Source organism: Antennarius striatus, chromosome 3 (genome assembly GCF_040054535.1).
Source record: "Antennarius striatus isolate MH-2024 chromosome 3, ASM4005453v1, whole genome shotgun sequence".
NCBI classification, from domain to species: Eukaryota; Metazoa; Chordata; class Actinopteri; order Lophiiformes; family Antennariidae; genus Antennarius; species Antennarius striatus.
Window position 1 is genome coordinate 15,847,415 of NC_090778.1, and position 25,326 is coordinate 15,872,740.

Sequence of the window (25,326 nt, forward strand, 5' to 3'; positions counted from 1 at the left end):
GGCCCGGTCGGGCGCAGCCCGAAAGGACAATGTGGGTCCCCCTTCCCATGGGTTCACCACCTGTGGGAGGGGCCATAGGGGTCGGGAGCATTGTGAGCTGGGCGGTAGCCGAAGGCGGGGACCTTGGCGATCTGATCCCCGGCTACAGAAGCTGGCTCTTGGGACTTGGAATGTCACCTCTCTGGCAGGGAAGGAGCCCAAGCTGGTGTGTGAGGTCTAGAAGTTCCGACTAGATATAGTCGGGCTCACCTCCACACACAGCTTGGGCTCTGGTACCAGTCCTCTCGAGAGGGGTTGGACTCTCTTCCACTCTGGAGTTGCCCATGGTGAGAGATGCCGAGCAGGTGTGGGTATACTTATAGCCCCCCGGCTTGGCGCCTGTACATTGGGGTTCACCCCGGTGGACGAGAGGGTAGCCTCCCTCCACCTTTGGGTGGGGGACAGGTCCTGACTGTTATTTGTGCTTATGCACCAAACAGCAGTTCAGAGTACCCAACCTTTTTGGAGTCCTTGGAGGGGGTGCTGGAAAACATTCCCACTGGGGACTCCATCGTTCTGCTGGGGGACTTCAATGCTCACGTGGGCAATGACAGTGAGACCTGGAAAGGGGCGTGATTGGGAGGAACGCCCCCCCCCCCGATCAGAACGCGAGTGGCGTTCTGTATTGGACTTCTGTGCTCGTCATGGACTGTCCAAAACGAACACCATGTACAGACACAACGGTGTCCATACGTGCAGTTGGCACCAGGACACCCTAGGCCGCAGTTAGATGATCGACTTTGTGGTCGTGTCATCGGACTTGCTGCTGCATGTCTTGGACACTTGGGTGAAGAGAGGGGCGGAGCCAACACACCACACCTGGTGGTGTGTTGGCTCTGATGGTGGGGGAAGATGCCGGTCTGACCTGGCAGACCCAAACGTATTGTGAGGGTCTGCTGGGAACGCCTGGCGGAATTCCCTGTCAGAAGGAGTTTCAACTCCCACCTCCGGCAGAACTTTACCCACATTCCGGGGGAGGCGGGGGACATTGAGTCTGAGTGGACCATGTTCCACGCCTCCATGGTCAAGGCGGCCGACCACAGCTGTGGCCGTAAGGTGGTCGGTGCCTGTCGTGGCGGCAACCCCAGAACCCGTTGGTGGACATCGGCGGTAAGGGATGCCGTCAAGCTGAAGGACTACTATCGGGCCTTTTTGGCCTGTGGGACTCCTGAGGCAGCTGATGGGTATCGGCTGATCAAGCGGAATGCAGCTTTGGTGGTTGCTGAGGCAAAAACTCGCACGTGGGAGGAGTTCGGTGAGGCCTTGGAGGACGACTTCCAGATGGCTTCGAGGAAATTCTGGTCCACCATCAGACGTTTCAGGAGGGGGAAGCAGTGCAGCATCAACACTGTGTATAGTAGGGATGGGGCGCTGCTGACCTCAACTCTGGACGTTGTGACTCGGTGGGGAGAATACTTCGAAGACCTTCTCAATTCCGGCGACACGCCTTCCCATGAGGAAGCAGAGTCTGGGTTCCCTCAGACGGGCTCTCCTATCTCTGGGGTTGAGGTCACCAAGGTGGTTAAAAAGCTCCTCGGTGACAGGGCCCAGGGGGTGGATGAGATCTGCCCGGAGTTTCTAAAGGCTCTGGATGTTGTAGGGCTGTCCTGGTTGACACGCCTCTGCAACATCGCGTGGACGTCGGGGACAGTGCCTCTGGATTGGCAGACTGGGGTGGTGGACCCCCTTTTTAAGAAGGGGGACCGAAGGGTGTGTTCCAACTACAGGGGTATCACACTCCTCAGCCTCCCCGGCAAGGTCTATTCAGGGGTTCTGGAGAGGAGGGTCCGTCGGGAAGTCAAATCTCGGATTCAGGAGGAGCAGTGTGGTCCACTGTTCCTGGCAGTGGAATAGTAGACCAGCTCTACACCCTCTGCAGGGTCCTTGAGGGGGCATGGGAGTTCGCCCAACCAGTCTACATGTGTTTTGTGGACTTGGAGAAGGCGTTCGACAGTGTTCCTCGGGGGGTTCTGTGGGGGGTGCTTCGGGAGTATGGGGTACCGAACCCCTTGATAAGGGCTGTTCGGTCCCTGTACGACCGATGTCATAGTTTGGTCCACATTGCCGGCAGTAAATCGGATTTGTTTCCAGTGAGGGTTGGACTCCACCAAGGCTGCCCTTTGTCACCGATTCTGTTCATAACTTTTATGGACAGAATTTCTAGGCGCAGCCAAGGCATTGAGGGTGTCCGGTTTGGTGGCCTCAGTATCGCATCTCTGCTTTTTCTAGATGACGTGGTGCTGTTGGCTTCATCAAGCCGTGATCTCCAACTCTCACTGGAGCGGTTCGCAGCCGAGTGTGAAGCGGTTGGAATGAGAATCAGCACCTCCAAATCTGAGACCATGGTCCTCAGTCAGAAAAGGGTGGAGTGCTCTCTCTGGGTTGGGGATGAGATCCTGCCCCAAGTGGAGGAGTTCAAGTATCTTGGGGTCTCGTTCACGAGTGAGGGTACGATGGAACGGGAGATCGACAGGCAGATCGGTGCAGGGTCTGCAGTGATGCGGACTCTGTATCGGTCTGTCGTGGTGAAGAAGGAGCTGACCCGAAAGGCAAAGCTCTCAATTTACCAGTCGATCTACATTCCTGCCCTCACCTATGGTCACGAGCTGTGGGTCGTGACTGAAAGGACGAGATCCCGGATACAAGCGGCCGAAATGAGTTTCCTCCGCAGGGTGTCCGGGCTCTCCCTTAGAGATAGGGTGAGAAGTTCGGTCATCCGGGAGGGACTCAGAGTCGAGCCGCTGCTCCTCCGCATTGAGGGGAGCCAGATGACGTGGCTCGGGCATCTGGTCAGGATGCCTCCTGGACACCTCCCTGCTGAGGTGTTCCGGGCACGTCCCACCGGGAGGAGGCCCTGGGGACGACCCAGGACACACTGGAGAGACTATGTCTCCTGGCTGGCCTGGGAAAGCCTTGGGATTCTCCCGGAGGAGCTGGACAAAGTGGCTAGGGAGAGGGAAGTCTGGGCTTCCCTGCTTAAGCTGCTGCCCCCGCGACCCGATCCCGGATAAGCGGAACAAGATGGATGAATGGAAGGTACATGCAGTCAATCAAAGTACACCAGGTTTCAAAATACTGGGTATCATTGACATTTGAAAAATTACATAGACTTTAATGTTTCATTTTTAATGGTATTTGCCTGCAAAATGTACACAAAATGTCTTGGTTGGGAACTTTATGTCCACATACAATTTTCACCTTCAAAAGCATTCCAGTACAGAGCAAATCAGTTTTTTTCCTTTACAGTTTATTACAGGAGGTACGGTAAAAATACTGTTTACAATATGATAGAAAAGAAAAAGCTTACAGTGAAAAAAATAGCCACACACAAGAGCACTCTGAACAAAAAAAAACAACAACAGCAAAAAGCTCGGAAAAAAGTGTGTGTGTGTGTGTGTGTGGGGGGGGCTTATGTAAAAAAACACAAAATTACTGTCTCTAATCTCTATGTTCTCTGATATCATCCAAGGCGATGCACCTGGGTTAGAACCGCTTGGTACGCCGGATCCACCCTTGGCAATGATCGGCTGTGTGTCTATGGGGGGGCAGTGACTCAGCGGTAGAGCGGGTCGTCCAATGTTCCAAGATTGGCGGTTCAATTCCCCCTCCCACCCAAAAATACCTGGAGTGTGAGCTGACAGTGGGAGGTGTCAGCTCACCTCCGAGCACTGCCGACGCACCCTTGAGCAAGGCGCCGTCCCCCCTTACAAGTTGCTCATTTAGGTGCAGCATAAAGGGGCTGCTGCCACTCTACCCCCCCCCCCCATGCGTATGGGACCCCTGTGTGTGTGAATGTGTGTTCAGGGCCTGTTCACAATAATATATGCATGTATGAATTACTAACTTGAGTGAGCCAAAGAAAATTAAAAAAAAAAAAATTATTCAGTTGTTTGTTTATCAGCTGCGATATATTGTTTTTGAACTGATATCATTGCAGAAGAACAGGTTTTTTTAGTATATCCAAGTTTTGGAATATTGTTGTTGCTATTGTGGGATGTTGTGTGTTAACATTTGAAAATAATTTTAAAAAAACAATCCATAAGTTTGCTGGGAGGTATAGCTTGTCTGTTAAGAAAATGAAAGCATTGTGGAAATATATTCACTGACTGCATATTGAGTGAAAACAACATGAAATGTGTGAATGGTATGGCCACAAAAGACCGATGCTGTGCTAACTGTGTTTAGAGATTTGAAAATGTGACTGCTGTTTGGAAAAACACTTGTTAGCGACTGAAAAAAAACTCTAATATCCCTGAGGCAGGATTCCAATTTAATTAGCTAATCAGATTAATTTGTTTTCATTGATAAATATAATTGAGTATCGTCAGCATAACAATGAAAATTAATGTTATGTTTCTTTATAATATTTCCCAATGGTAACATATACAGATTAAACAGAATTGGTCCCAGTACGGATCCTTGAGGTACTCCACAGGTGAGAGTCCCTCGATCTGAAGATTTATTGTTGACATAGACAAACTGAAATCGGTCGGATAGATATGACCTAAACCAATCTAGTGGTGAGTTTTTAATCCCAACTTCCTCTTCCAATCTCCCTAAACGAATATTATGGTCAACAGTACCGAATGCTGCACTCAGGTCTAATAGGACTAGAACAGATAGAAGACCTTTATCTGATGCTGTTAAAAGGTCATTTGTGAATTTTAGCAGTGCAGTGTCCGTACTGTAGTTTGTTCTAAAACCTGACTGAAAATTCTACAGATTTTTCTCAAACAGGTAGTCATTTAGCTGTTTGGCATTCTCTAGGATCTTAGATAGGAATGGCAGGTTAGAGATCAGCCTGTAATTTGAGAGGGTGCCAGCATCTAGGTTTGGTTTCTTAAGGAGGGGCTTGATCATAGCCACTTTGAAAGATTGCGGTACATAACCTATTTTTAAGGATTGATTAATTATGGATAGTACAGGTATACTTATTAATGGTAGAACCTCTTTGAGGAGCGTACTTGGAATTTTGTCTAGAAGACAGAAATAATGTTTGTTTATTGTATGCACCAGAAATTACATGCATTAAATCACGTTATATAAATAAATGTAATTTATTCAGAATTTTTAATTTATTTACATACAATTTTTACAATTTCTTTGACGTCATCATCTATGTTCCCAACGTGCCAGAATGCAGTTGAAAGCAGCGTCCTGAACCTGCGCCGCTGGCTCCGCCCCCTTGTGGGCGGCCCCTTCAGGTTTACAGGAAACATGAGAATCAGGAAGTAGAAAGTTTCTCAGACTTGTTCTGTCGCCAAAAAATGTTGCTGGAGACTAAAAAGTTTAGGTCGTTTTGAAGTCGAGATACAAACAGTGTCCAAGGAACAACAGGTGTGAATACGTGTGAACGCTGCCTACGACGTCCAAGGTAGGATTTGATTTAAAAAAAAAAGAAAAGAAAAGAAAAAGAAAAACACCGAAGCTGAAGCGGTTTAAAATAAAATCCCGAAACGGGTGCATTTTGTCACTTTGCAACACGACGACAAAACAGGAAATATGTTCACTAAGAGATTTCATGTTTTGTGTTGGGATGCAGCCTTTATCATAAAGCGGACAGGTGGGATCAATATTCACAAATCAATAAAAACTCAGAATAATGGATGTGAACAGACCGGATTATGGCCCGTGAGGCTGTGTTAATAACACATTTAGGTGTGAAGAGCCAATGACAACCATTGATCTCTGCCCATAATACATCTATTCAGCCCCTAATCAATATTGTAAAATACCAGCTGACAATATGGTTAGAATCTGCAACGTCAACAAGCTGTAGGTGGATTACATATGGGGTTTGGATGATAGTAACAGTGACAGGATCTGTATTTCAACTGTTTAACAAGAAAAATAACCAAAAACAAACAGCGTGATATTGGATATATGATATATAAATTAATAGCAGGATGTGTCTCCTTGGTATTTCCATTTTCACAGCAGACACAGTCCACCTACCGATCATAAAACAGAAAGAGGAGTTACAGGAGACAGCAGGAACTCATGATCATGTCACCGATCACCCATGACAGAATGACTGGGAGCCATTAAATCAACGCTAACAGCCTCAAACTGAAGCATTTCAGTGCAGATGTTGGGTCGGGATCAAATTTGGCAGGAAGCACTAAAGCCCCTGTAGGATGAATCCTAATGCCTGGTGAGATCTAGATTCACCAGTAGGTCAAAAACTCTTCATTATAATGACCAAATTATCTTACATAATTTATGTAACCCATGATTTTCCACATGTCTTCTAGTTGCTTCTTTGTCTACCAAACATTCCAAAGCAAAAACATTTTCGGTTTATAAATCCGTAAATCAAAGGGAATAAAACATTTCAATATTTTGTTAGCTTTAAACTAAAAACTTTTGGCATAAATACATCCATAGAATATCTAAATCCTAAAGAATACATTATTACTGCAGCACAATTGATCATTATTATTATTATATGTTGTTTTCTTAGCATGCATTTGTATTTCCAGCATAGTATAAAGACCATAAAACACTCACTCTACAAACAATTCGCTAACGACAATAAATTTTCTTTCTTGCTACTTTCAACAAATGCTATATTTTTCCCTAGTAGTGAGATTGATGACTGGAGCAAACTTGTGTCTTCATTTTTGTTTTCTGTGTTCAACATGTTTTTTATTTATATTCTTTTTATTTCTTATATTGGATACAAGGAAAAGCTGATGACGCCATGAATCGCGTCCCCCTGCAGCAGCAGCAGCAGCAGAGCTGCGGCCCCTGGGAGCTGAAGGAGCGACTGGGCACTGGAGGCTTTGGGAACGTCACGAGATGGCAAAACAAGGTACACAAACCGCACACGTCTAACACACAATACAGTCTCTGTGTTATTTATGGCTCTGATATGACCTGGTGGTAGTCCGAATGACAGAAAAGAATATTACACTATTATAAATGTCTGAGACTTTAGATTAGTCTATATAAAAAATTCATTAAATCTTATTTATCATCAGTGTTTTTGAGTTAGAATCAAAACATGATTTTCCATATCAGCGTAACAGGATTTTTAAAAAATCTAGATATGACTTTTCACCTTTCTACAGATGTGTAAAATTCATTTGAAGGATGGGTTCTACCTTATCTCAATAATATAAAATATCAGTAACCATATTCATGACTGTATATCACGTCTTGAATGATATAAATGTAAAGTGCTAATCAACCTCAGCATACAGTCATGTGTGTGCTGTGATGGTTTGTGATTACAACACAGACATCTGTATGCCTCACAGATTAACAACCTTTTTTTATAGGCAAAGATCCTTACGAAATGTCCCATTTCTTCTGTGACTTTTTATTAGTAATATTAAAGATATGACAGTCAGAGTTTAAAAAAAAATAATTTAAAAACCATAAATTAAAATAAAGTGTAAGTGTTTCAGAAAATGTTGATTTTGAGATTACTTCTGTACCATTTTAGTAAATGGTGTGACATCAGTCACAATGATTTCATCCTCAGTCACAGGATGAGGGCATTGTGGGATTACAGTGATATAACAGGACACTATATAGACGTGTGAGCATGGACCTTCCTCTTCTTCCTCTTAAAAATGTATTTTAATTGTAATACTCACCTCTGAGGCAAACGCAGAGCTGGCTTTGAGCCAGGCGCCATCACCATGTGTGTTAATATACAGTTGATGAAGAGTCATAACCTTTACTTGAATACCTGAGAATATCATGCACTTTCAAATATAACAGATTTTTACATGAACACTGTCATCTTTGAGATGTCATGGCCGACGAGAGGCTGTGGGAAAGACTGACAGATGATTTTACTCCAGAAGTCACAGATGACTAAACATCCTGCATGAATGACAATACAGTGGTTTATAATTAGTTCATGGATCCGGTTAAGGGAAGGGAGGGGGCCTTCTCCATCGATGATGTCATGAAGAAGCTGGCAGTGAGGTGTGCTTGTGTTCATTATTAGGTTTGGCAAATGCTTGAATCTGAAGTATGAGTTTGTTGCACCATGCATGTTGTGGATTTGTATTGTCATTGTTACCACCACCAAGGAGGTTATGTTCCCACCACTGTTCGCTTTTTTTTTTTAATCTGATGCAGGATCACACAAAACCTACTTGACAAATTTTCGAGAAATGTTGACAGGAAGGTTTGACATGCAAAGAAGGTCCCAGTCAGATTTGGAGTGGATTTTTTTAAAAACGTTTTTCAATTAGACATAAACATGAAACTGAATCCAGCTCATTTTTAAGTACAGTAGGTTTTTATCCATGGTTGTGCATTACACTTAAAATACTTGATTTTTCTTCAGCTTGGTGGTGGGGTTAGGAATGAAGACCATCAGGGACTGATAACTCGGAAAAACAGGAAGAGTTAGGAACTTTTATGCTCCTTTTAATATTGTGAGATAAAGTTTTTTTAATGCTTCTGCCGAAGGAGTTTATGAAGTTACTTTTGTTTGTTTCACACTTGTCCATCATCATTATATACTGTACGTACTGTGTATATATATATACAGTATATGTTCACATCTAATCGTATGTTGTTTACTTCCACCAACATCACAGAAAACCGGCAGTCTTGCTGCACAAGTGTTATTTTTTTTAATTTGTATTAGTAGTTTATTTAATCGAAAGGGACACTGTGTCCTGGGCGTCCTTGTACTCTGTGCCGTATGTCTGAGTGTGTTTTTGTTTTAGGACACAGAGGAACAGATCGCTATAAAGCAGTGCCGCCAGGAGCTGAGCGAGAGAAACAAAGAGAGATGGTGTCTGGAGATCCAAATCATGAAGAGGTCAGTTTCAGTATCACGTGCAATGACTTAAGTGCCCCAAGTAACAACTAAATCCCTCTTAGACTCATGACCCATCTTCTTTCAATGTGAAAATAAAGACTGCATTGAAAAGGGATAAAATGCTAAGGTCCTTAATGACTAAAAGACCAGCAATGCCGCCAACTACATACTTCTCTCCAATAAACATGAATCAACGTGGGACGATGTGCTGTAGAATGGCATGGACTAAAATAAAGAAGCTATAAAACCCATTTCACCACGTTTGTCATGCCTTTAGGATTACGTAATGAAGACCTACCTTAAGGTCAGGCTAACATTCAGACAAAAGTTAGTTGTCTTGTCTGTGACAGAGTTCCTCTTACAGATTGTGATCTTATCTGGGAATAGACCAGATTTCCCAACTGTTTGCTTTTTTTTAAAGATTGTCATTCTGTTTAGGAGAATATAGCCACAAGAGGGCACAAGTCAGTGTCTTATTGTGCTGGTCCCAAGCCCGGGTAAATACAGCGGGTTGTGTCAGGAAGGGCATTCGACATAAACGTTTTGCCAAATCAAACATGCAAATGAAGTCTATGACTTGAATATCGGAGGAGGTAAGGAAGTGTCTAGAAGAGGTGGCAGTAGAGTTTCTGACTGGGTTGTTCAACAGGATCTTCGATAGTGAGAAGATGCCTGAGGAATGGAGGAGAAGTGTGCTGGTGCCCATTTTTAAGAACAAGGGAGATGTGCAGAGTTGTGGCAACTACAGAGGAATAAAGCTGATGAGCCATACAATGAAGTTATGGGAGAGAGTAGTGGAAGCTAGACTAGGGGCAGAAGTGAGCATTTGTGAGCAGCAGTATGGTTTCATGCAAAAAAATAGTACTGCAGATGCAGTATTTGATTTGAGGATGTTGATAGAGAAGTACAGAGAAGGCCAGAGGGAGCTGCATTGTGTTTTTGTAGATCTGGAGAAAGCTTATGACAGGGTGCCCAGAGAGGACTGTATCAGGGATCAGCTCTGAGCCCCTTCTTGTTTGCTATGGTGATGGACAGGCTGACAGACGAGATTAGGCAGGAATCTCCATGGACTGTGATGTTTGCAGATGATATTGTGATCTGTAGTGAGAGCAGGGAACTTATGGAGGAGAAGCTAGAGAGGTGGAGGTTTGTCCTGGAAAGGAGAGGAAAGGTTAGCCGCAGTAAGACAGAGTACATGTGTGTGAATGAGAGGGACCCGAGTGGAAGAGTGAGGTTACAGGGAGAAGAGATCAAGAAGGTGGAGGATTTTAAGTACCTGTACCTAGTGTCAACAGTCCAGAGCAATGGAGAATGTGGAAAAGAGGTGAAGAAGTGTGTCCAGGCAGGATGGATCGGGTGGAGAAAAGTGTCAGGTGTGATAGAAGAGTTTCAGCTAAAATGAAAGGTTTACAAAACTGTGGTGACACCAGCGATGTTGTTTGGTCTAGAGACAGTGTCACTGAGGAAAAGACAGGAAACAGAGCTGGAGGTTGCAGAAATCAAGATGCTGAGGTTCTCTTTGGGTGTGACCAGGTTGGATAAGATCAGAAATGAGTACATCAGAGGGACAGCACATGTTAGAGGTCTTGGAGATAAAGTCAGAGAGGCCAAACTGAGATAGTGAACATATTGGTAGAAGGATACTGAGTTTTGAAGTGCCAGGCAGGAGGCCTAGAGGAAGACCAAAGAGGAGGTTTACGGATGTAGTGAAAGAGGACATGAAGGTAGTTGGTGTGAGAGAAGAGGATGCAGAAGACAGGGTTAGATGGAGGCAACTGATTCGCTGTGACGACCCCTGAAGGGAAAAGTCGAAAGGAAAAGAAAATTCTGTTTATAAAAGATGCAACTCTCAGAATCCTCACTGGTGAATGTTGGTGAGTGACACCAGTTATTTTAACTCGATGGAGCAATCTGTGATTGTTTTTTTTGTTATGTGTTTGGTCCAATTCCTCCTGACTCAACATGGTACATTCCATGACAACTTCAGCTAATAAGTTTGACATTATATATTTATGTACCAATCTGTTCCACAGGTTTCCTCAAAATACAAATAAATCTTGCCTTGAAATAGTAAAAATTACACAAGGCATAGAACAGCAGGTGAGTTTGGTTTACTTTGTAGTGTTGAGGGTAATTTCTAAAGGGATTATGTACAGCCTCCTCATTAGCTTTGCTTTTAGTGCATTTACTTCCTTCCTTGTGTCGTCCATTAATAGTCTCATTTTGGGTGTCAGGTGACTGTGAATGGATGGCGGCCCGTGTGAATTGCTTTTGAGATGCAAGATCTGTGTGTTTCTGTGTTTTGATGTTATTTGCATGTCCAACGACCAAAGGAACACTCTCTGGTCCCAGTTTAACAAGTGTTGTTTTGAGACAGACATAGTCACAACCACAACCCTCCCATACACCCACACTCAAACCATGGAAAAAACACACGGCAGAGGACACAGTCATGACACCTACAATAATATTTTTGCAGCCACTTAACCCGACTGTACCCATGCACAATGTTAAAGCTTTATTGGGTTTACACGGGCCTGCACGTTGTTCGTTTTTAACAACTGCACGTTTTACTGAAAATAAAAAAAAAAAATCTTGTGCAGGTTTGCTGTTTCATACTCTTGCAATACATGTGAAAAAAAGTATTAGAACATCTGTTATCCCATTTTAAATTACCGACTTTATTATAGAGTAATTTTTTGACTACAGTATTCACTCGGATACTTTTTGTGAGGTCAGGCGGATGTTTGGCAAAGGGGGCCTGGCTCTCAGTCTCACTTCGAGTTCATCCCAAAGGTGTTTACAGGGGTTGAGCTCAGGGCTCTGTGCAGGCCAGTTGAGCTCTATTCCATTAAACCATTTCTTTAAGAACCTTGTGTACTGGGGTGCAGTTGTACTGGAACAAAATATGGCCTGAAAGCGGTCCCAGAAAGAAGAAAGTATGGTATACAGTGATCCCTCGTTACTCGCAGTTAATGCGTTCCAGGACCACCCGTGAAAAAAACGAAATTCCACAATATAGCAACAAACTATCATTGGCTGGCTGTCAGCCAGTAGCTTGTATGTATGGTATCACGTGACTACCTACTAAAAATTCGCAATGTAGTGAAGCCATGTATCTTGAAGTGCGAACAATCGAGGGATTACTGCACTGTTCCTAAATGTTGGTGTTTTAAGAACTCCATTCACCGGAACTAAAGGGCCTTTGCCAACTCCTGCTAAACGGCACCATACTGTTACCCAATGTCCATATTACGAGGGAGCTCATAGTAAGTCTTGGGCTGGGAACTGGTGGTAGCCAGTTCAAGATCCCTGTCAGACATAAAAATCTCAAGAGTGTGAACTGGCAGTTGAGAGGTGCCTGTTCACCTCCTGAGCACTGCTGAGGTGCCCTTTAGCAAGGCATCGTTCCCTTTATAAGCTGCTCATTTGGGGTTGCCCCACGAGGGAATTGCCCGCCACTCCACCTCTCATCTTCATTTGCATGACCTATAGGCCCTGTGTGTGTTTTGTGTGTGTGTGTGTGCACACATTCGTGTATGTGTGTGTGTTGTGATTTCTTACTTCTTCTTCTTCTCCTTCCGGCTTTTCCCTTCAGGAGTCGCCACAGAGAATCAGTTGCCTCCATCTAACTCTGTCTTCTGCATCCTCTTCTCTCACGCCAACTACCTTCACAAGAGTGGAAAAATAATTTCCTCTACGGGGAACTAATAAAGGGACTTTAATCTTAATATGCAGACCTTTCAGAAAGAAAATAAAATACATAGTGTATTGATGCATGCAATTAATGCTGCTCCAAATTAATATTTGAATTATCACGTTTTACTCAAACAGAAGTTATGGTGGCAGGGCTCCAAGTTTGATTATGGGAAAAGGTTTGATTAAAAAGGATTATTTCCTTTGCAGAGGTATGTTTCTTACTAAATGCCATTCTATTATTTTTTTTTTTTTTACTTTTCCATTTTAATAATTTGAAAATAAGATCAAGAAAAAAATAACTTATGAAGTGAGCTTCTCCTAGAATATACAACCAGAGGGCCAAGTAGGTTGCGATTAATTTAAATGGGTTGCAAGTTAACAGTATTGGTAACCCCACTGAGTGATCTCTGCTCACTTATGTTTTCATAGGTTAGATCACGTCAATGTCGTCGCAGCCAGAGAGGTTCCTGAGGGAATGCAGAAATTGGTGTCCACCACTGACCTGCCTCTTCTGGCCATGGAGTACTGTCAGGGAGGAGATCTGAGAAAGGTACGAATCTGTGGTGTGCGGGCGTGTCCGCATTGGTGGTTTAGGAATCTGGATTGGGAGCCACATTTTGGGAACAGTGAGTGGATTGTCATTAAATTAACAAGGAATAATGAGCAGCAGCTATTGATGAGCCTCATCTGCTGTGATTTTCTCTGTTTAAAGTTCAACCACCACAAACTTTTGGGATCTTGCAGCATCAACATGAAATCATAAGACTGCAAATTAACAAGCAGTGCAAAATTGAAACCACAAGTGTCACCATTGCTCAGATTTTCAGAAAGTAGGATTCTCATATGATCGTGACAATTTGTGTGGAGCAACAAAGAGGAAAATGTTTGCAGTCACTGAGGGTGAATCTCAAATCTTTTTCTTTGGTCTTAAATTGAACACGCAGCCTCAGCCAGGGAAATGTTAGCACCAGCAGCCACTAGAGTAGGAAAACACCAACCATGGAAAACCACAATGTCATAAAAATTTCAAAGCATCCCAGATGGTGGACTTGGTGGCCGATGATCTGCCAAACATTTACAGCAGCAGAAAGCTTTAAATATATTTAATTGAAACAAAGGCTTTACAGCCAAAGTGTTTATTTGCTCATTTGTAAAAATTCATTATTGTTTACCATCACTAGAGAGTAGATGCATGTCGGTTTCTGATTGAATCTGAACCTGTTCATGACCTCCAGGACACCATTTAGCTAATCGCTAATAAACACACTTTTAACTCAGAAATGGAAAACAGTTGTTTTATAGAGGAGTCAAAGAACAGAAAGTTCTACAGCATGAATTAAAAAGATGGACGGACTGTTTCCACTTGTTTTGTTTTGTCCACATGTCTCGTGTTATTTTAGTATCATATGTCTGTGTTTGTGCTTTGCAGTATCTGAACCTCTTGGAGAACTGCTGTGGAATGAGGGAAGGCTCTGTTTTGATCCTATTATGTGACATTTGTGAGTATCCAGCTCCTAAATCACGTGAGGCTGATGGCTTGATGGTGCGATCGAGTGAGGTGTGAATGTGATTCATTTTCTTTAGCATAGAGGAAATAAGTGATGTCACCAAGACAGTAATCTGCAACCTGTTAGTCACTATGACGACGATGTACGCTCACATTGGTTCGCATCGATAGTGATACACACCTCGCATCAACAATGTAGTTGTATATCACATGCTGTATAAATGGATTTAAGAGGGGTCCCGTAATATGGAGAGTTAGACACACACACACACACACACACACACACACACACACACACACACACACACACACACACACACACAAAAAACCTCCTTTTCCTGTTACACACTTGCTTACATTTCCTGATAGTGAGTGATCCCCTTAAGACCGCTTCACAAGGGAAGATAAAGACAAAGGAATGCACACACACACACACACACACACACACACACACACACATACACACACTCACATACGCACACATGCATACACATGTTCACAGAGTCAGGTGCCGCAAAGGTTGAGTTCTACGTTGTTGAACACACTTTGCCAGCACACATACGAGTCACAGCTTGAGTCATACATAAAGTGACGTTGCAGTTTCACACAGAAATGAGAGAAAACGTATTCATTGTGTGTGAATAAGGAATGCAGACATAAACCTTCTTTCTTATGGATGTTTATAAAAGGTGACTTAATAGCAGTGCCTTTGTTTTGTTGTTAAACCTGCTTTGTAGCACCATTATCCACACCATTTATTATGTCATATGACTCTGAAGTGCAACAAGCACAATGGAGTAACAGCTGGAAGTTAACAAAGAAAACCAAAAAAAGATTTATACAAAGTTTTCAGGGTCAAAGTCGAACAAATGCTTGGTGATTAGCTTGTTTTTGCTGCCTCTAGTGGTCAAACTGAATACCTCATAGCAGTGAAGGAGTGGAAAAAAGAAAAAGTATCAAATTCATGTGAAACATTCAAGATAATCTGTTTGTACCTGATGGACATAAGTGACATGGTAGTGATTTCACTATTTACTCCTTTCCCCTGGATTTCTCTTCTGTATTAGGTATGTAGCTCTGTTCTTCAGCGCTATGATTGACTCCTACAGACATTGTGATTGTCTAATACTTGTGGCCATCCTGTCAGGCTGCGTTATTAACACTAATGTGGACTGGGGAACACTTTCCACATCCTGTTCAAAGTGGGGCTTGTGCATTAATGAGCTGTTCTGTGCAAAAGGTTGAAAGGCTGAATGAGGGGTCATCTTTGTTCCTACTTTGAGTCGCGATGGAGTTGATGATGGCGACAAAACAACATCCGTGTCAAAACTGCTAACCAGAGACGTTAGGACAGTCCAGACATGTGACGTTTTGTCAGTGTGTTCCACCCATGATCAAGATTTAAAAAGCAGCTAACAGCGATTCACAGTTACTGTGACTTGGACGCCAACATGAAGCCTGGGTGCTTTTTCGCATCCAAGCAGAGTATATCATCAACCGCTGTGTAATAGCAACAGTAAACGATCATTATGATGTTTTATGTACTGTTGTTTTAGAATTGACTGCTTGACACATATGTAAGCCATTATAGAGGCCCAGACATTCATGTGTTATGTCATACTTTGTTTCTCTTTTGCTTGCATAAAGCTGACACGCTATATGTAGTCATACATATGGGCAGCATTATACACAAGTTGTTTTGGTTATTGTATAAAAAAAAAAAAAGTTAATGTAATAAGGGTGTGAGTTGTCTGTGTTAGATGAGGGACAGGATCTTCATTGTGGGACTCAGAGTTTGTGATGCGTGACGCTAAAAGCTGGTGTTTACTTACTACCATGACTTTATTTATTAGTTCCAGGGTTTTCTTTTTTTAATTTTCTCTGTGCATTCACTACTAGCTCAACTTTTGAGAACAAAAATAATCACCTAGCTAACTCTGGTTCTTATTTTAATACACCATCATCTTGTGTTGTCTCTCCTGTCTCCTAAGTGATAATTTAAGTGATTCTAACTCTGCGTTAATTTTCTTCTCATCTTCCTCCTTCCAGCTTCGGCTTTGACCTACCTCCATAAGAAGAGAATTATCCACAGAGATCTGAAACCAGAAAATATTGTGCTGCAGCAGGGAGAGAAGAGAGTGAGTTCAAGACGCTGTTAATCGTTTTGCCATGACAAACACAACCAAACCACAACAAAGAGTTCATACACAGGCTGGTGCTTTATGTGGAATAAGCACACGACAGTCGTCTCTCTTACGTCCACGTCTGCCTTCACATGTCTTCACTGATCATTTATTACGGCAACCCTGGAAGTTACAAAGAATATCTGGGATGGCCTTGATCTTGACTTCCTCTCTTAGCTTTTTTAAATTCTGTTTGCTTAACTAACAAATCACATTAGGTCTTCCTACAGCCTGCATTAAGACTGAGGAAAATGAAGAAGATTATGTAAATGGAGCCAGACATATTGAAGAAGTTATATGTTGATGGTGTAAAACAGTGCTGCGTGTATAGAACTTGAACCGAACATCATCTGTACTGAGTATGGCAGACGTGTTTTCATTTGGCATGCTAGTAAAACAGTCAATCCAACATACAGACTTGGTTTTGGGGTGTTATAAAAATGAAACTGGTCGCAAAATGTGTTTGTTCCCCAGTCCTTTGGAATTTACTGTAGCAAGGTGGTTAGCTTAGTTTTTACAAGAAAGATACTGTATGTAACCAGGCAACAGGAGGCCTGTCTGGGTTAGACAGTGAAGCTCACTTCATAAAATAAGATAATTTCCTAAATGTCAAACTATTATAGTTATTTGTTTTTAATTATAAGGTAAAAATTTGCTGATAATGTTTTTTTTTTCATTTCTCTTCCACTGATATTAGTTGATCCACAAGATAATAGATCTTGGATATGCTAAAGAGCTGGACCAGAGCAGCATCTGCTACTCATTTGTTGGGACACTTCAGTACTTGGTAAGTTTAAAACACAAGATTCTGTCTCTTATTATCTCCTCATAAGTAACTGAACTTCTTATTCCTTCTGTTTTCCAGGCTCCAGAGCTGATTGAGAGACAGAAGTACACAGTCACTGTGGACTACTGGAGCTTTGGCACGTTGGTGTTTGAGTGCATCACAGGGTTTCGTCCTTTCTTACCAACGTGGCAACCTGTTCCTTGGTAGCTCCAATTTTGCATGAAATCCAATATCTCAACTAATTCACTATAGTCATAAAAAACAACGTGTTGAAACTTTTAAACCTACCTTTGTGTGCATGTCAAAATTTCCACCATTTCATTCCTGTGTTGTTTTTTTCACCTCAGTGACCACAGCAGGGTCTTAGCAGGACAAAACAGATAATGTTTTTGAATGTTGAACAATGATAAGCTCAATTCCCTAGAAATATTATTGTTACATGACTGTTTTATGACACACAAGGAGTATATAAATATACAGGAGTTGCCAAAGTAAAGAACTGCAGGATATAAGGGCTGTGCCTACGGAAAAAAAAAACCCTTGTGTCTCTTTAACTCCAAACAGAGATAAAGAAACCCATACATTATTCCACAAACTCAGGTTATGTGGCTGGTCTGTATTCACAGGGTGGAATTCACAAGCATCAAATTGGGGATGAAATCAGGAAAGCGTGTACTTTCTCTCATTATGTTTTCTATTCTTATGTATTTCAGGCACAATAAACTGAGGTTGAAGGAGGATGATGACATTGTTGTCTATGAACACCTCACAGGGGAAGTTTGCTTCTCTAAACATATGCCACAGCCCAACAACCTCAACAGGTGATTTTATCTGTGACCGGCCCATTTGCTCACATACAAACAGTATCACGTAGTTCTAATGCAAATGTATTTAGTACAATTAAAAAATACAAAAAGAAAATTACAAAGATCATTTCTCCATGTAAATAATATAAAGCAATGGTAAACTCATATCAAAACTTACAAGAACAAGCAATGTTACTGCTTGTGTATCATTCTGATGTCTGTGTGTGTGTGTGTGTGTGTATGTCTACTATATCAGTAACAGGACATGTCAATGTCGGACACAAACAAATGAAACATTGATTGATTGGTAATTCCTCTATAATACTGTTATTTTATCCCTCTATCTGGTGTTTGATAGTTTGTTATTACAGAAACTAGAGCGCTGGCTGAAGCTGATGTTAAAGTGGTCGCCTCAGGAAAGAGGAAAAGACCCTGTGGCTACGCCCAGCGACTGCTTCTCCCAGCTGGAGGTCATACTGCAGCTCAAGGTTCATTAACTGGTTAATAAATTCATTATTTTGTTTTGCTATTTTTCTATTACATTTTATTAATTTCCCTGGTGGAAATTACCAAAATTGAAAGACAAACTGTTCAAACTTCTGAGCTTCCAGTGTTTTAAATAAGTGTGCTTGCGTCTCTTTCTCTTTTGTCTCCGTTGTATCTTGCAGCTGGTTCATGTCCTTAACATGATGTCCACTAAGATCCTGACTTATCCAGTGTCAGGCGAAGAAACTGTGGCAGACCTGCAGCTTAGGATAGAAAAAGACACCGGCATTGCTGCGGCCGATCAGGAGCTGCTGCTCGAGGCGGGGTTAGCCTTGGAGCCTCATGGATTAGCCACACAGTGTGCCATTGATTACTCAGTAATATTTAGCATCAACACAGACACACCCCACCTTTCCATAATAATCAACAGCACAATGTAATAATGGACCAAGTCTTAATATTATTATCTGTGTGCAGGAAGTGGATGGGCGGCGGACGGACCTGCCTCTGGTCTTCCTGTTTGATCGTTCTTCTTGCAGTTACGAACCTGAAGTCGCTCCTCGCGTCCTTCCAGAAAACATCCAGTTTGTCAGTAAGTATTCAGCGGCGAACAAGCAACATGATCCTGTTGAAGGATCAGGAAAGACTTGGGAATGAAGTAAATGGGATGGTTTATTACATCATATTATATGTGATGAAAAACCTTTAGACAGATTGGGATCACAGGACATCTGTCCTCAGACTCTTGATGTCTCTGTAAAGACCTGTTGGTTATGAAGATGTAAAATGGCAGCATAAATGAACCAATAGGATGGAGGGTTAGATTTAGGACAGCAACATTATGGTAACAATGAAGTCACTGCTTTTGGATAGATGTGACCCGCAGAAGAGAAGGAAATCATTGGCTCTATATGCAACGAGTTATTCAGTTTTCTTTGCTTTTAAATTGCATCCTTTTCCTCTCCTGTGGATTTCAGTTTTCAGTTCAATTTGTTTTAATGAATTATTTATGAAGTGCAATTCACAGAGGTACTTTGAACATTTTCCTTAGGAATGTGTTAAATAAGGAAAATACAGTCAGTTGCAAACAAAAAGAGCTCCACAGATCAGCACCCGCCGGACCGCACTGGAACCACACGTGTTCATCAGAAATTATACATTTAAATGAAATTTAGACATACGGCTGAAGCTGCATGAAAAATACTTTAACATTTAAAATTATTTTTACATGAAATAAAGATCTTTTCTTTTTTGCCTGAAAGTTAAAATATTAACTGTGGGAAAAACCGGGGCGGCAGTGGCTCAGTGGTAAAGCGGGCGGTAGAGCGGGTCGTCCTATGATTTCAAGATCGGCGGTTCGATTCCTGCTCCCACCCAAAAAAAATACCCAGAGGTGAGCTGACAGTGGGAGGTGTCAGCTCACCTCTGGAGCACTGCCGAGGCACCCTTGAGCAAGGTGCCGTCCCCCTTACAAATTTCTCATTTAAGGCGCACCAAGATGGAGCTGCCTGCCACTCTACCTCCCCTGCATGCCTACAGGCCCCCCTGGGTATGTGTGTGTGTGGTACAGGGGCCTGTACCCACTAGTATATACAGTATATATGCATGCGTTTGAATCATTAGCTAGAGTGTGCATTCTTAATTTCCCCTTCGGGAATCAAAACAGTGTATTAAATTAAAAATTTTAATTAAATTTAAAAAATGAGTCTTTTTAGGAGTACAAACGTACATAAATCAAATAATTAAAAATGAGAAAGCAATAAAAATCCTTTTCTTTTGTTGCAGAAAGTGACCCAGAACACGTTCTGGCTTACAGCTTTCTGAGGAGGACGTGCGGTCAGGCGTGGCACACCATCCGCTCCCTGAAGGAAGACTGGCAGCGACTACAGCAGGGCCAGAAAGCTGCTATGTAGGACACACACCACATACTGTGGGAATGTTAATGTTAGAGGCATGACCAAAACCATTCGTATCATTATTACATATCCTGTGTGGTCATTATAAATCATCTTGCCATATTTTAATTAGTGTATGGTCATTTATGCATAATCTGTCCATGGTTATTTACACAATCCATGAACTAACCGAACCGTCTTGCTGTTGGATTCAACGCTCAATCCCATAGATTTTGGTGATCATTCTGAATTTTTTTTGAGGATTCACTTACATTGCTGTATAGAAGCCATTGTGTGATTTTTGTTTCTGACATCATGCCTACAGTGCTTGGATGAAAATGACCAAACATTTAAGTCTGATCTGGACCAAAGTAATATTTCAGACTGGGGGATTCACGTTTAGATTTGTGGGCGTCATGAATTTAAGTAGAAGTAACGTAATTTATTGATCCCTGAAGAGAAATTATTTTTTCCCGCTCTGTTTTTTCAATTTTCACATGTGTATAGGCCCCTACACACACACACACACACACACACACACACACACACACACACACACACACACACACACACACAAACATACACACGTGAGGGGGTCTTATTTTCAGAGTTCAGGTTACTCCATGGACCTGCTGGGCTTATTTGATTTGGTAGTTCAGTGAATTTGTTTCCCAGCAGACCACCTTGTCTATTTACAGAACTACAGATAAGTGTAGGTGGGTGGGACGACATCCCATCTTCTCCCACTTTACACTTGCATCACACACGTTTCCTGCATCTTTCAGCATGAGCCTGCTGAGACACAACTCTTCACTGTCAAAGCAGAAGAACGAGATGGTGTCCATGCACCAGAGACTCATGGCCAAGCTGGACTTCTTCACCACCAGCCTTCACATAGACATGGACAAATACCAGGAGCAAACAGCCACTGGGATTGGTACTGTCACACAATAAATCAGCAGTCTAATCGTAATTATTTAGCACTTCATTGGAATCTGCTTTTTACCTCAGGAAGAGAAAACACTTGAAAGTCTGAACTGTAAAACTTGCCACAGGCTGATGTTGGTCATTTTTCATTCTGTAGCATCAGAGAAACTTCTGGGCATGTGGAGGGAGATGGAGCAGACGGCAGTCAGTTGTGGTCAGGTACAGCTGACTGAATTTCTATATTTATGTTCATGTGGGTAAAGGGCAGTCATGTGTTCATGAAAACAACTGTGTGTGTGTGTGTGTGTGTGTGCGTGTGTGTGTGTGTGTCCAGGCCAAGGTGAGTGAACTTGAGGAGGAGATGATGCACCTGCAGCCAGACATAGTGGATGTTCAGAGACAGCCGTGGAGGAGTGGAGAGGCCCTGGACACACTGCAAGTCTGAACTGCACCTCATTGGACAGAAACCACCAAACAGCTGCTCTCTGGTTTAGAACTTCTCTTCCTCTTTGTTTCTCAGTGAAGGAAAGGCCATGGAGCTGTTCCGGAAACTCCGACAGAAACCCAGAGGTTTGTCTTGTAATCTGTTCACTCGTCACGTAATATATGATTTGTTTTTCAAGTGGAGTAAACCTCCTTTCACACACACACCCCCCCCTCAGACCAGCGGTGTTCAGGGGATGGAAAGGAGGTGCTGCGTTTGGTGGTTCAGGCTGTGCAGTTCTATGAGAGAAAGCTGACAGACTTCTACACACATCTCAGGTAGTCACACACACTAAAGCCTAGACTTGTATTCATCTCTGAACATATTTTTCCATCAGTATAGGATTTATTATCTTGGTACAGATGTACAGTATAATAGAATGCTCTGTTAAGAACTTTGTTGAGTGTTGTGGTCACACTTTAGTGAAGGAAACTGGTGTAAATGACACAGTACTTTTCGATGAGTCAAATCATGTCAACAATCACACTCAAAGCCCTCCAACAGTCATCTAAAATTCATGGACCTGTGACAGCCAATCACTGAAAATACATTTTAAACAGCTCTTTGCCAAATTGCACACACTCACGCCAACTCCTTAAAAATGTCAGATTTTATCTAGATGAATAAATTATTCAAGAAAAAGTAAAAGATCACCCAATCATACATTGATAATGAAAATCAGAAGATCCTTGTTCTGCTCTTTTATCCCCACTTAACTGTAATGGGGACTATTCTGGCACGCAAACCTTCTTTCTACCAAGTTTAATGGTAACTCTTGTAGTTCTTGTGCAAATTCCTACAAAAACACACACCTCCCTGATGAATGTGCTTGTATGACATTCTTATGGCCCCACAGATAAAAAGCAACAACTATTAATGATGTTGGCTACACCCGTGTGTCCCTTGAATAATGTATAAAGGAACCGAACAGCAGGGTGAACTATTTGTTCTGAAAGAAACTCAGTCTGAGCAGTGGCAGACCAACAGTTTTGTAATGTTAACATTTATGATATAAGAGTTGATCATAAGGTGAAAAATTAATTTAGGGCATATTCATATTTATAACAGTGTAGAAAGTCGCAAACATTTATTAATTAAACATTTATTTTCAAAATAGTCACCCAGTCTGGTGTATTAATGACTACATCAGAGGCAGCACGTTCTACTTCTAGAACACAGAGCATATCAGATTATCCATACAAGGAATGTTCCTGTTCACAAATAGAGAACCCACAAAAAACTTCTCTAGGCTTCTGGACCTGATGAACATTTTGGTGTGTTGCACAGTAAAACAGCAGTGTGTCGCCAGCGTGTGATGGCGCTGCTGCCTAGGGTGGAGGGTGTGGTCCAGAGGATGGCTGAGAGTGAACAAGTCCTGATGAACCTGCAGGAGAAACGGCAGAGGGAACTGTGGAACCTGCTCAAAGTGGCCTGTGTAAGGAGACGTGAACAGCTCACAGACACCGTTTGACTCTTCCTGTTAATTAGTTCATTCATTTGAATCGTATTTATTTCTGCTCCAGCAGTCACCAGTGATACAGCAAAGTTTCATTAATACTACAGTATGACCATAAGGTTGTTTCATATCTTTCACATCAAGCATGCGCTGCGCACTGCTTTAACAAAACATATTTTACATCATCTTGTTGTTATGTAGAGTAAAGTTCGCAGCCCAGTGAGTGGAAGTCCTGATGGGTTGAGAACACCCTCCTCGGTGCCGCCTTTACTGACCCCCAAACCCAGCTTACAACAATTGTGAGTCACATGTAGACTTATCTCATTTCATGAATAATGTGTCATTCTGGTCACAAATCTGCCAAATTTTAGGTCAGATTTGAAGGAGGGTGGGGTTTTTTTGTGATGATGTTCTGCTTCAAAATTTAATATCACGTTCACATATTTCAAGAACATATCACCAGATTCGTTCAAAGGGCACAAATAAATCTGTATACCCAACCTCAGAAATATGAGTACACTAATGTGTATGTGTGTGTGTGCGTGTGTGCGTGTGTGTGTGTGTGTGCATGCGTGCGCGCAGTGACGAGTCTCTTGTGGAGGAGAGCAGGACGTTTGAGAGTCGACTCCAGAGTTTACTGCACGACACAATCCAGGAATCGGAGAACAGTATGGAGGTGCTGACACACACCCATGTTTTGATGGTTTGAATTATTTTTGTTTGTTTACTGTTTTAAAAAACAAGCACCTTTTGTTTTTCTTTTTGTTCCAGATGTTGAGCGAGTGGACGTGGCTCCGTGGGAGCCAGAATTTCTCCAGCGATCTCTCCTAAGTTGCTTGGTTCTTGGCTGACATGTAGTACTGTCCTGCCTCTGTGTGGATGGGATGTCAAACTACATGAGGTTTGTTAATGTCTGTGGAATAATGGCTGCTAGCACATATTTTTCTTACGGAGAAGAGTAGGTACGTCTTTCCAAGTTAAAAACCTGTGCCAACTAGCAGTGCATCAACATGTGTCTCAGTTTGGGATTAGCAGGAATTTATTCAACCATTATCTTAATTACCATATCTAATTTTAACAAAAAATTGTGCATTTTTGAGTAAATTTGCATGTCACAATTCATCCATAGAAGACTATTTTTTTATTCTCACATAAAGAAGTGACAAAATATACAGGACTAAAAGGAATTCAACCAAAACTGAGAAAAAAATTTTTTTTTTAAAAGTACATTTGCATTTGTTTCACCATGTGGGGTGTACTTGAATCTGAAAATGACTCGCATTATATTTTAAATACTTGTGTGTTACCCCAGATAAAAACAGAGCTGTAATCCTATTCCTAAATCACATCTGCCTGGGACCATGGGTTATGAATATACATGCATCAGTTTGTTTCGCACTGGACCGTTACTTTAAAATTTTAAGACAATCACAATGAGTGATGTTTTTAACTGTACGTAAGAATACTATGACATCTTGTGTTGAATGTAATCATGATTTTATATGCAAATACTGATAAATGTATGGAGGGTGGACGTGATATCATTAGCATCTGCACATTATGGATTAGCCCAATATTCCTGAAATTAGTTAATGTAGTGTTTAGTTCATGTCACACTGATATTGAAGCTGCTGTTGATAACCACCTAAACTTCATTATCACAAGTTTCATTGTTTTTTACTGACACTGAAGTACAATATTTTCCGAACTATAAGGCGCACCTTCAACGAATGATCATTCTAAAAAAAATTTCATATATAAGGCGCACTGGATTATAAGGTGCACTGTTAGTTTTTGAGAAAATTCAAGGCTTTTTGGTGCGCCTTAGAGTGCAGAAAATACTGTAGTCAAATGGTTGGTTGTTGGTTGTCACTTATCCAGGTTATGGTTATCCAAAGTTTTTTTAAGTCAATCCATTGGGCTTCAGTTCTAGAGCTGAAGACGCCTCTTGGATGAGAGGTGAACCGACTTTCTAAAGTCTAGTGGATTGACTTAAACACCGTTGGATAGTCACTTACGTTTTGCAAAACTGAGATGATGGTTATCTCAGTTTGGCAAAACCATCTTCTTCAACAACAGCATTGTTGAAGAAGATGCGACTCCTTCAACAATGCTGTTGTACAAATACATCTAGAGTTATTTCACATATTGCAGCTGCACCTCCTTAATCACAACTATTGGATGCAGATTGCAGGTCATACAAAAGGTTGAACTGTTACATATTCTCAGGTATCTGTAATTTCTTTTGTGTGTGCATGTACTGTTA

At 42.0% G+C, this 25,326-nt stretch overlaps 1 protein-coding gene across 2 annotated transcripts; it reads left to right on the plus strand.

The window, feature by feature from the left end:
- The first annotated feature begins 5,246 nt into the window (after positions 1 to 5,246).
- On the plus strand, positions 5,247 to 25,091 carry ikbkb (inhibitor of nuclear factor kappa B kinase subunit beta). 2 transcript variants are annotated; one of them, XM_068311905.1, is made up of 23 exons: positions 5,247 to 5,413; positions 5,977 to 6,193; positions 6,726 to 6,853; positions 8,736 to 8,830; positions 12,959 to 13,079; positions 13,959 to 14,028; positions 16,086 to 16,174; positions 16,917 to 17,006; positions 17,085 to 17,209; positions 17,720 to 17,827; positions 18,171 to 18,300; positions 18,481 to 18,675; positions 18,776 to 18,890; positions 20,084 to 20,207; positions 20,979 to 21,130; positions 21,278 to 21,339; positions 21,455 to 21,555; positions 21,641 to 21,690; positions 21,783 to 21,882; positions 22,892 to 23,039; positions 23,262 to 23,359; positions 23,643 to 23,736; positions 23,832 to 25,091. In XM_068311905.1, the coding sequence occupies exons 2-23, from the start codon at positions 6,187 to 6,189 to the stop codon at positions 23,889 to 23,891; spliced, it is 2,262 nt and encodes a 753-aa protein (XP_068168006.1). In that variant the 5' UTR covers positions 5,247 to 5,413; positions 5,977 to 6,186; the 3' UTR covers positions 23,892 to 25,091. The 2 variants fall into 2 exon arrangements, with proteins under 2 accessions (XP_068168006.1, XP_068168007.1); XM_068311906.1 differs by lacking the exon at positions 5,977 to 6,193 and having other exon boundaries at positions 5,248 to 5,413.
- The last annotated feature ends 235 nt before the right edge of the window (positions 25,092 to 25,326 follow it).